We start from the raw sequence: 12,182 nt of genomic DNA, 5'->3' as shown, positions 1-12,182 counted from the left end.
GAGACTGGGGGGGAGAGAGAGAGAGACTGGGGGGGGAGAGAGAGAGACTGGGGGGGGGGAGAGAGAGAGACTGGGGGGGGGAGAGAGAGAGAGACTGGGGGGGGAGAGAGAGAGAGACTGGGGGGGGAGAGAGAGAGAGACTGGGGGGGGGAGAGAGAGAGAGACTGGGGGGGGAGGGGGAGAGAGAGAGAGACGGGGGGGGAGAGAGAGAGAGAGACTGGGGGGGGGAGAGAGAGAGAGAGACTGGGGGGGGAGAGAGAGAGAGAGACTGGGGGGGGAGAGAGAGAGAGAGAGACTGGGGGGGGAGAGAGAGAGAGACTGGGGGGGGGAGAGAGAGAGACTGGGGGGGAGAGAGAGAGAGACTGGGGGGGAGAGAGAGAGACTGGGGGGGAGAGAGAGAGAGACTGGGGGGGAGAGAGAGAGAGACTGGGGGGGAGAGAGAGAGAGAGAGAGACGGGGGGAGAGAGAGAGAGAGAGCTGGGGGGGAGAGAGAGAGAGACTGGGGGGGAGAGAGAGAGACTGGGGGGGAGAGAGAGAGACTGGGGGGGAGAGAGAGAGACAGGAGAGAGAGAGACTGGGGGGGAGAGAGAGAGACTGGGGGGGAGAGAGAGAGACTGGGGGAGAGAGAGAGACTGGGGGGGAGAGAGAGAGACTGGGGGGAGAGAGAGAGACTGGGGGGGAGAGAGAGAGACTGGGGGGGAGAGAGAGATTAAAACATCAGTCCAAATAGAAATCCCAATTAGCATTTGGCTCAAAATTTTTAAATCAGTAATTGAACCAATTGCACTCTATGGCAGTGAGGTGTGGGGACCGCTAACACAACAAGAATTTGCAAAATGGGACAAACACCCAATTGAGATCCTACATGCAGAATTCTGTAAAAGTATCCTCCGGACTCAAAGGAAAACCGTAAACAATGCATGCAGGGCAGAACTAGGCCAATATCCATTAATAATCACTATCCAAAAAAGAGCCACCAAATTTTGGAAACACCTAGAAATGAGCAACCCCCAATGCTATCATTACGAAGCCCTGAAATGCCAAGAGAGGACCATAAAGAAGAATACCCTCAGTCAACTAGTCCTGGGACTCAGTGAAGTAACTACTAACACTACTAACAATAACCAGCCCCAGGACAGTGACAGCGTAACACAAAGAATTCGACCCAACACAATCGTCGCTAAGCAAAAGGAAAAATATCTGTCATATTGGACAGAAACAACAAAAACCCAAAGCAAACTCAACTGCTACTTGGCCCTAAACAGACAATACAACATGGCTGATTACCTGACCATGGTAAAGGATAGCAAACTGAGAAAAACCTTGACAATGTACAGACTTAGTGAACATAGCCTGGCGATCGAAAAAGGTAGACACAGGCAGACCCGGCTACCAAGAGAGGACAGGATATGCTCTCACTGCAGTCAGGGAGTGGTGGAGACAGAGATGCACTTCCTCACAGCTTGTAGAAAATATCAGGGCATAAGGGAGAATTTCTACCCAAAATTCACAAAAATATGCCCGGAATTCAGAAATTTGAATGACGACCAAAAACTCCCATACCTACTAGGGGAAGATAGAAATTGTGTAACCTTAGCGGCACACTATGTTACAGCTTGCCATAAACAGACGGACAACCACTAAATATAAGAAAAGAGTATATACAAATTACATGAATGTATATTTATACACTCAGGGATATATCTGTTTATACACTGTATGGATAGATCTGTATTTTTGTGTACAACCATGAATGTTCTTCGATGCTTTGGCAACATAAGATGTACCTTGTCATGCCAATAAAGCAATTTGAATTGAATTGACAGAGGGAAGGAGAGAGCGCGACGGAGAGAGAGAGGGAAGGAGAGAGAGAGGGAAGGAGAGAAAGGGGAAAGGGGTGTGGTGGAAAGGGGTGTGGTGGGAAGGGGAAGGGGAAGAGAAGGGGAAGAGGGGGGAGGGGGAAGGGGAAGAGGGGGGAGGGGGAAGGGGAAGAGGGGGGAGGGGGAAGGGGAAGAGGGGGGAGGGGGGAGGGGGAAGAGGGGGGAGGGGGAAGGGGAAGAGGGGGGAGGGGGAAGGGGAAGAGGGGGGAGGGGGAAGGGGAAGAGGGGGGAGGGGGAAGGGGAAGAGGGGGGAGGGGGAAGGGAAGAGGGGGGAGGGGGAAGGGGAAGAGGGGGAAGGGGAAGGGGAAGAGGGGGAAGGGGAAGAGGGGGGAGGGGGAAGGGGAAGAGGGGGGAGGGGGAAGGGGAAGAGGGGGGAGGGGGAAGAGGGGAAGAGGGGGGAGGGGAAGAGGGGGGAGGGGGAAGGGGAAGAGGGGGGGAGGGGGAAGGGGAAGAGGGGGGAGGGGGAAGGGGAAGAGGGGGGAGGGGGAAGGGGAAGAGGGGGGAGGGGGAAGGGAAGAGGGGGGAGGGGGAAGGGGAAGAGGGGGGAGGGGGAAGGGGAAGAGGGGGGAGGGGGAAGGGGAAGAGGGGGGAGGGGGAAGGGGAAGAGGGGGGAGGGGGAAGGGGAAGAGGGGGGAGGGGGAAGGGGAAGAGGGGGGAGGGGGAGGGGGAAGGGGAAGAGGGGGAAGGGGAAGAGGGGGAAGGGGAAGAGGGGAAGAGGGGGAAGGGGAAGAGGGGGGAGGGGGAAGGGGAAGAGGGGGGAGGGGGAAGGGGAAGAGGGGGGAGGGGGAAGGGGAAGAGGGGGGAGGGGAAGGGGAAGAGGGGGGAGGGGGAAGGGGAGAGGGGGAAGGGGAGAGGGGGAAGGGGAAGGGGAAGGGGAAGAGGGGGAAGAGGAAGGGGAAGAGGGGGGGAAGGGGAAGAGGGGGGGGGAAGGGGAAGGGGGGGGGGAAGGGGAAGAGGGGGGGGGAAGGGGAGGGGGGGGGGAAGGGGAAGGGGGGGGGAAGGGGGAAGGGGGAAGGAAGGGAAGAGGGGGGGAAGGGGAAGAGGGGGGGAAGGGGAAGAGGGGGGGAAGGGGAGAGGGGGGGGAAAGGGAAGAGGGGGGGGAAAGGGAAGAGGGGGGGGAAAGGGAAGGGGGGGGAAAGGGAAGGGGGGGAAAGGGAAGGGGGGGGAAAGAGGAGGGGGGGGAAAGAGGAGGGGGGGAAAGAGGAGGGGGGGGAAAGAGGAGGGGGGGAAAGAGGAGGGGGGGGAAAGAGGGGGGGGGGGAAAGAGGAGGGGGGGGGGAAAGAGGAGGGGGGGGAAAGAGGAGGGGGGGAAAGAGGAGGGGGGGGAAAGAGGAGGGGGGGAAGAGGAGGGGGGGGAAGAGGAGGGGGGGGGAAGAGGAGGGGGGGAAGAGGAGGGGGGGGAAGAGGAGGGGGGGGGGGAAGAGGAGGGGGGGAAGAGGAGGGGGGGAAGAGGAGGGGGGGGAAGAGGAGGGGGGGAGAGGGAGGGGGAAGGGAGAGGGGGGGAGGGGGGAAGGGAGAGGGGGGGAGGGGGGGAAGAGGGGGAAGGGGGGGGAAGAGGGGGAAGGGGGGGAGGAAGAGGGGGAGGGGGGAAGGAAGAGGGGGAGGGGGGAAGGGGGGGAGGAAGAGGGGGGAAGAGGGAGAGGAACGGGGGGAGGGGAAGGGGGGTGTGGGGGTGGGGGGGGAAGGGGGTGTGTGGGAGAGTGGAAAGGGTGTGGGGGGGAAGGGGGTGTGGGGGGGGTGAAGGGGGTGTGGGTGGGGGAAGGAGGGGGGAAGGGAAGGGAGGTGGGGAATGGGGGGAATATGGGGGGGAAGGGGGTGTGTGGGAGGGTGGGGAAGGGGGTGTGTGGGGGGGGGGAAAGGGGGTGTGTGGGGGGGGGAAAGGGGGTGTGTGGGGGGGAAGGGTGGGGGAAGGAGGGGGGGGAAAGGGAGGGGGGGGGGGAAAGGGGGGTGGGGAGCCAGCAGACCCTCTCCCCTCTGCCAGTGTTGCGAGTTGCGCTGCCGGCAGCGGTTGGAGAAGGCTAGGCCCCGGGGCCTCGGGCACCCGCACTGACATGGCCCAGCCGAGCGCAGCGCCCCGGGCAGCCCGAGCTCCGCAGCCGCCGTTCGGCCGCAGGCCACAAAGCACCCGAGCCCAGCGCCGGCTCTGCGGAGCTCCGTGCCGCCTCACCAGCCTTTACAAAGATGGCGGCGGTGGCTACGCTAGGCTCAGCCCCGCCCCGCCAGCCTTTACAAAGATGGCGACGATCGCGGGCCGCTTGTTGAGCGGGACGGGAGGTGCCTAGCTCGGGCGTGGCTGGGGCGGAGAGGCCGAGGCTTCGAGGCCTGCAAAAACGGTGAAAGGTAGGAAAATTAATGAGTTTAGAGAAAATATTTACAAATTAATTAACTTTTTTTAAAAAACAATTTAATTGTGTTTTAAAAGCAACTTTTTTTTTGCTGGAAATCTATATTTGAAAATAAACACGCAGAAAGTGGGAAAAATAAATGAAGAGTTAGGAATCAAGATGGCGGCCACTCACCTCAGCTCAGAAGGATTAGGCCCGCCCACACACGCAATGAAACGCCCCCCGTGACGCACCGATTGGTCAACCATCAGGTTAATCCCCTGTATGATTGGTCAACCATCACGTCACTCAACGCTAATGAGCGGAATGTTGCCATTTTTTTGAACCTTTTTTGTATACTGTCGGAACAATTTTTGTCTGACCAAAAAGTAAACACGCCTATGAGAGTCCCCTAATGATAAGCTTTCTTTTGATATAACATATGTGTATGTACGCTCTATAACTTTTGATTGTATAGCCAGACAGACGGAACGGTTTATATATATAGATAGATTAAGGCACAGCAACTGTCAACCATGGAAGTATGGAACTGTCAACTAGTAAAAGAAAAACTTCCAAATAAAAAGATAAAACTATGTATTTACTGTGAAACTACACTGCCAGTGAAAAATAACACAAATGGTGAAAATGAGCTTGTTCTGGGGTAAATAAGTATCGAACTAGTACTGATGAAGAAAGAACTTAAGGACGCAGTTTAGAACAAAGCCCAATATATGGTTATTACACAAAATGACAACAACTTGCATCAGTATAGTACTTTTAATGTTGAAAAACATCTCAAAACACTTAACAGAGGCATAAGCAAAAAAAAAATCAACATCAAACCAAAGGAAGAGCGATGAGGAGGGGTGAATTAAAGTTTCATCAAAGTGTGTTTTAAGGAGGGTCTTGAAGGAGGATTGGGAGGTGGAGAAGCAGAGTGGTTTAAGGAGGGAATTCCCGTGTGTGGGACCAAGACGGCTGAAGGCACGGCCATCAATGGTGAAGCAAAGGAGGGTGGATGCACAAGAAACCAGAGTCAGGGGAACAGAGTGTTTGGGGCATTAATGTTCGAGGAGATTAGTGATAGGGAAGGGCAAGGCCATGGAGGGATTTAAAAACGAGGATGAGAATTTTAAATTACAGGATTATGGCACAAATTTCCAAAAGAAATAGGATCCCTAGGGTGCCCTTGTCCAGGATGACAGTAATAGCCCATTTGTACATGAAACAAATCTTGATTCTTCCAATTAGGAGCCGTCCTAATTTCAAAATTGGGTTTCCCTTTAAATAGGCAGTAAAATACTGTCATTTGATGAGAGAAATAACGCCACATCCAATCTGTTCAAATTTTTTTTTTAAACTTAGATCAGCTGGGCATTAATGTTTCATTTTCACAAATACTTATTTGAAGGAGTAACCTGAATTTGTAAAAATCATCATTTTTAAAACGAATTTCATTTTTAATTGCACTGCAAAAATATTTGAAAGTACAAACATACGTGTTTTATTATAAAACGCAGCTTCAAATTAAATACCTGGGATGCAGAGGTGCCTTCCCTCCAATACTCTATAATTTTCTGAACAAGCTGGTATTTCTCTGCATTACTTGGTACAACAACATCATGTTTTGCCAAATATTGAAATAATATCTCACGGTGGATCTTCTTCCTCTTCAGCAGCTCCTCAGCACTCTGACTATAGCTTAGTATCGCATTCATGGCTTCTGCAGGCGATAAGAGCAACAATAAGGTTCTGCACAAAGGAAAAACATTATCGCAAGACACACAGAAATTCTTTTAGCTAAACATGACTGTGTGGAAACTCTCAGCATTGCACTACATTCTCACCGCTCTGGTTATCTCTTTATATTGTTGTATCCCCCTTCTCCTCTTTAGCTTTTTGTACTGAATGTTACCTCATTAACTCTCCAACAACAGCACGGTTGCAAGAGGCCTTTACTGAAAAATTAGCAATACAAAGAGAGTTTCATTCTCTCCGGAGTGAATTTTGTCCAGTATTTGTTGCACTAAATGTTGAAATATCACAAAACTATCTGTAGGGGAAAAAAATCTAGTTTTTGCTCTGATTGTTGAAACTTCTAAACATTCTGACACACCATTCCTCTCTTCTCCAAGGTTTGAGAGATCCAAGTAAAAATGTACTGCATGCTGCAAAAGTATCAGGAGCCTGTACTAATACCTACTGATTATCCTTATTTCCTCCGCTTTCTGCAAAGGCCAAGCATGGACTGTGGAGATACCAGTTTGTCCTTCAAGCCTCTTCACTTTGGTGTTCACAAAAATCTAAAAATGCTTCAAGCCAACAGCTCTCGACTTTGATGAACACTTCAAACTCCAAAATGAGGATTCCAAGCTTTTCCCTAACAGAGACACCATTTCCATTTGGGCTCCCTCATTTATATAAGCTGCACAGCTCATGGAAGTACAATAGCAAAATACTGCAGATGCTGGAAATCCAAAATAACAACAGAGAATGCTGGAAAAACTCAGCAGGTCAGGCAACATCCGTGGAGAGAAATTTGAGTTGACGTTTCGGGTTGAAACCCTTCTTCAAAACTGGAAAGAAAATAAAAAGATCGAAGGCAAAGCTGCGATTGAACAAAAGAAGAAAAGGAGACAATAAAAGGTATTAGAAGCCAGATGAGATGGTAATGGGTCCGTGGAGACAAAAGGGCAGCTGAGATTAGGTGTGAAGTGTACTGGCAGGATAAGGACAGCTGCCAGGTGAGAGAGAGAAACAAAAGGAAAGGAGGGGGGTGGGGGGGGGGAAGGAGGACCCAAAACAAAGGGGTGGAAAAAATTAAAAGGAAAAAAGTAATAGAGGCCGAGGTTATGATCTGAAATTATTGAACTCGATATTGAGTCCGGAAGGCTGCAAAGTGCCTAATCGGAAGATGAGGTGCTGTTCCTCGAGTTTACGTTGAGCTTCCGTGGAACAATACAAGAGGCCAAGGACGGTGAGGTCCGAGTGGGAATGGAGCGGTGAATTAAAATGACAGGCGACCGGAAGCTCGGGGTCACCCTTACGGACTGAACGGAGGTGTTCCGCAAAGCGGTCACCAAACACCTGCCCCTATACGTCCCCCCTTCCTACTGTCCAGGGCCCCAAACACCCCTTCCAGGTGAAACAGCGATTTACTTGTACTTCTTGCAATCTAGTATACTATATTCGCTGCTCACGATGCGGTCTCCTCTACATTGGGGAGACCAAACGCAGATTGGGTGACCGCTTTGCGGAACACCTCCGTTCAGTCCGTAAGGGTGACCCCGAGCTTCCGGTCGCCTGTCATTTTAATTCACCGCTCCATTCCCACTCGGACCTCACCATCCTTGGCCTCTTGTATTGTTCCACGGAAGCTCAACGTAAACTCGAGGAACAGCAAATCATCTTCCGATTAGGCACTTTGCAGCCTTCCGGACTCAATATCGAGTTCAATAATTTCAGATCATAACCTCGGCCTCTATTACTTTTTTCCTTTTAATTTTTTCCACCCCTTTGTTTTGGGTCCTCCTTCCCCCCCACCCCCCTCCTTTCCTTTTGTTTCTCTCTCCCACCTGGCAGCTGTCCTTATCCTGCCAGTACACTTCACACCTAATCTCAGCTGCCTTTTGTCTCCACGGGCCCATTACCATCTCATCTGGCTTCTAATACCTTTTATTGTCTCCTTTTCTTCTTTTCTTCGCAGCTTTGCCTTCGATCTTTTTATTTTCTTTCCAGTTTTGAAGAAGGGTTTCAACCCGAAACGTCAACTCAAATTTCTCTCCACGGATGTTGCCTGACCTGCTGAGTTTTTCCCAGCATTCTCTGTTGTTATCATGGAAGTACACATCAGTCTCCTGCAATTGAGTGAATCGCAACTTTTACACAGACCGTGAAACAACCTCGTTGACTGCAGTTTCTGATTCAAGCAAGCCAAATGCTGACTTCTAATAATATAGGTCAAGTGCTGCCTTACTTAAAGTTCAGCTACCTAGCAATGCCAAGCTGACCTTGCCTGCCAGTCTCAGCTACCTGCCACTGCTAAGGAGGCCCTGTCTTTTTTTTAAATTCATTCACGGGATGTGGGTGACGTCGGCAAAACTGGCATTTATTGCCCGTCCCTATTTGCCATTAAGAAGGTTGTGGTGAGCCACCTTCTTGAGTAAGTGACATGCTAGGCCATTTCAGAGGGCAGTTAAGAGTCAACCACATTTCTGTGGGTCTGGAGTCACATATAGGCCAGACCAGGTAAGGACAGATTGCCTTCCCTAAAGGACATCAGTGAACCAGATGGGTTTCTATGCAACTCCTCAGATAATGAAGCAGTTCATGCCCTCATGCAGCAAGACCTGGACAACATTCAGGCTTGGGCTGATAAGTGGCAAGTAACATTCGCGCCACACAAGTGCCAGGCAATGACTATCTCCAACAAGCGAGCATCTAACCATCGCCCCTTGACATTCAACGGCATTACCATCGCCGAATCCCCCACCATCAACATCCTGGGAGTCACCATTGACCAGAAACTTAACTGGACCAGCCACATAAATACTGTGGCAACAAGAGCAGGTCAGAGGCTGGGTATTGTGCGGCGAGTGTCTCACCTCCCGACTCCCCTTTCCACCATCTACAAGGCACAAGTAAGGAGTGTGATGGAATACTCTCCACTTGCCTGGATAAGTGCTGCTCCAATGACACTCAAGAAGCTCAACACCATCCAAGACAAAGTAGCCCACTTGACTGGCACCCCATCCACCACCTTAAACATTCACTTCCTCCACCACTGGCGTACCGTGGCTGCAGTGTGTACCATCTATAAGATGCACTGCAGCAACTTGCCAAGGCTTCTTGGACAGCACCTCCCAAACCCGTGACCTCTTCCACCTAGAAGGACAAGGGCAGCAGGGGCATGGGAACACCACCACCTCCAAGTTCTCCTCCAAGTCACACACCATCCTGACTTGGACGTATATCACCGTTCCTTCATAGTCGCTGGGTCAAAATCCTGGAACTCCCTCCCTAACAGCACTGTGGGAGCATCTTCACCACACAGACTGCAGCGGTTCAAGGCGGCTCACCACCACCTTCTCAAGGGCAACTAGGGATGGGCAATAAATGCTGGCCTTGCCAGCGACGCCCACATCCCATGAACAAATTTTAAAAAACAATTTGGTAGTTTCATGGTCACCTTTATTGATACTAGCTTTTTTTATTCCAGATTTACTTAACTAATTGAATTTAAATTCCCCAGCTGCTGTGGTGCAATTTGAACTTATATGAATAGAGGTCCATGTACATAGATCATTAAAATGTACTGGACAGGTACCAAAAATAATCAAAAAGGCTAATAGAATGCTGGGCTTTATATCTAGAGGACTAGATTATAAGGGGGCAGAAGTTATGCTACAGATATACAAAGCCCTAGTTGGACCACACCTGGAGTACTGTGTTCTGTTCTGGGTACCACATCTTAGTATTGCCCTTGGAGGGAGTGCAGTGTAGATTTACCAGAATGATACCTAGGCTCCAAGGGTTAAGTTACGAGGAGATTACACAAACTAGTGTTGTATTCCCTGGAATTTAGGAGGTTCAGGGATGATTTGATCGAAGTTTCAAGATATTAAGGGGACCTGATAGGGTAGATGGAGAGAAACTATTTGCACCGGTTGGGGAGCCCAGGATTAGGGGACATAGCCTAAAAAATAAAGCCAGATCTTTCAGGAGTGAAGTTAGGAAACACTTCTACATGCAAATAGTGGTAGAAGTTTGGAACACTCTTCTGCAAACAGTAGTTGATGCTAGTTCAATTGTTAATTTTAAAACTGAGATTGATAGAATTTTGTTAAACAAAGGTATTAAGGGATATGGGCCAAAGGCAGGTATATGGAGTTAGGTCGTAGTTCAGCCATGATCTCATTGAATGGCAGAACAGGCTCGAGGGGCTAAATGACCTACTCCTGTCCTATGTTCACATAAGTGCCAGGCAATGACCATCGCCAACAAGAGTCTAGCCACCTCCCTTGGACATTCAACCCACAAGATGCTGAATACTCCATCAACAACCCGAGGGTTGCCATTGAGTAGAAACTCAACTGGACCAGCCACATAAATACTGTGGCTACAAAAGCAGATCAGAGGCTAGGTATTCTGCAGTGAATGACTCACCTTCTGACTCCCCAAAGCCTTTCCACCACCTACAAGGCACAAGTCAGGAGTGTGATGGACTCTACACTTGCCTGGATAAGTGCAGCTACGACAATACTCAAGAAGTTCAACACCATCCAGGACAAAGCAGCCCGCTTGATTGGCACACCATTCACCCACTCCACCACCAGCACACCGTGGCTGCAGTGTGTACCATCTACAAGATGCACTGCAGGAACTTGCCAAGACTTCTTCGACAGCACCTCCCAAACCCACGTCCTCCCCCACTTAGAAGGACAAGGGCAGCAGGTGCATGGGCGCACCATCACCTCCAAGCTCCCCTCCACGTCACACACCATCCTGACTCGGAAATATATCGCCGTTCCTTAATAGTCAAAACAGCCGGGATCATCTGCTCCCCTGACCTCTATCCAAATACATGCATCTGGTAAGTACGGGAGCAGACTTGACCATGTCATGGTTGAATATCCAAACCGACACTCAGAGTGCAGGTTTAACATTGTGAATGAGACTATTGAGGTGAGGTGAGGTTACGGAGAGAACCGCCATCACCCCCCAGCAACTGGTTCAAGGGCCGGGGGGGGAGGAGAGAGAAAACTGGCAGAGAGCTGATCTGATTTGGCAAGACCCCAGTGGGTGGGTGTGGGCGCTGGGAGCGGGCGCTGGGGCTGGGAGAGGGCCGAGGGAGTGGGGGTTGGGGGAGAGGGAGTGAGGGCTGAGGCTGGGGGAGGGAGGAGGGTGCCGGGGGAGGGCTGGGAGTGGGGGAGAGGGAGTGAGGGCTGGAGTGGGTGAGGGCTGAGGGAGTGGGGGCTGGGGGAGAGGGAGTGGGGGCTGGGGGAGGAAGTGGGTGCTGGGTGAGGGCTGGGAGTGTGGGAGAGGGAGTGAGGGCTGTTGCTGGGGGAGAGGGAGTGAGGGCTGTTGCTGGGGGGGAGGGAGTGGGGTTGGGAGCCGCCACCCACCTGCCGCACTCTCGATATTTAACATCCTGTTGGTGACGGTGTCCGCCACTGAGAAGAGCTCGCACTGCCCCAGGGCCTGCAGGATCTCCTGGCAGCCGCACCGCTCTATCTTCGACAACAGGGACATGATTGTGGCTTCGCTCTCCTCAAACACCGAGCCCGCGGGCAGGGGCTCGCCGCCGGCTCCACTCCGGCCGGCAATGGGACCCCGGACAAAGGTTCCGGCCCGCACTCCCTCCCCTTCAGTTTAAACTCTGCGGCGGCTCATTCCCGGCACCACAACCGCGACCGTGGTTTTTAAATTCAATAAGATTTTTAAAAATATAGTAAAAGCACTAAATGCCAAATAAGACATCTCCTGACCTCATGCACAATTATAGTGTCGACAACAGTGTTTTATACTAAATAAGAACAGGCGACGATAATAAAAGGAGAAGTCAAGCGGCATCAATAGTGAAATAAACACCGAAAATGCTGGAAACACTCAGCAGGTCGTGCAGCATCTGTGGAAAGAGGAAACAGAGTTAACGTTTCAGGTCGATGACCTGTTTCCAGTTCTGATGAAAGGTCTTTGACCTGAAATGTTAACTCTGTTTCTCTCTCCACAGATGCCGCCTGACCTGAGTATTTCCAGCATTTCCTGTTTTTATTTCGGATTTCCAGCATCCTGCTTTGGTATTATTTTGGCTTTTGCAGGGGCAGTAGCTGGGAAATTCAGGGATTCAACAACATTGAAGCAACAGGCGTGGTTCAACAGCTAATTACACTCGGGTTTTTTTCTGAATTCCCTCCGTGGTTGCTGAAAATGCCGCTGATTCCTCCAGCTGGGCGGAAGCATTTGAGCGGCTCACC

The 12,182-nt window shown here is 51.4% G+C and overlaps 1 protein-coding gene across 2 annotated transcripts in view; it reads right to left on the bottom strand.

The window, feature by feature from the left end:
- Nucleotides 1-12,182, bottom strand: part of c14h3orf38 (chromosome 14 C3orf38 homolog) — a 19,350-nt gene extending 7,168 nt beyond the window's left edge. The window contains exons 1-2 of one of the 2 annotated variants that reach the window (XM_086007036.1): nucleotides 12,096-12,182; nucleotides 5,742-5,929 (exon numbers count right to left, since the gene is read on the bottom strand). In XM_086007036.1, the coding sequence (XP_085863162.1) occupies nucleotides 5,742-5,924 (183 nt within the window). In that variant the 5' untranslated portion in view covers nucleotides 5,925-5,929; nucleotides 12,096-12,182. Of the gene's footprint in view, nucleotides 1-5,741; nucleotides 5,930-11,330; nucleotides 11,608-12,095 lie in introns of those variants that run through there. The other variant, XM_086007035.1, reaches the window with a different exon arrangement.

Source organism: Somniosus microcephalus, chromosome 14 (genome assembly GCF_052327205.1).
Source record: "Somniosus microcephalus isolate GS21.2 chromosome 14, FLI_Smic_1.0, whole genome shotgun sequence".
Lineage (NCBI taxonomy): Eukaryota > Metazoa > Chordata > Chondrichthyes > Squaliformes > Somniosidae > Somniosus > Somniosus microcephalus.
Note: the sequence above shows the minus strand (reverse complement) of the source record. Positions and strands in the feature narration are given on the sequence as shown.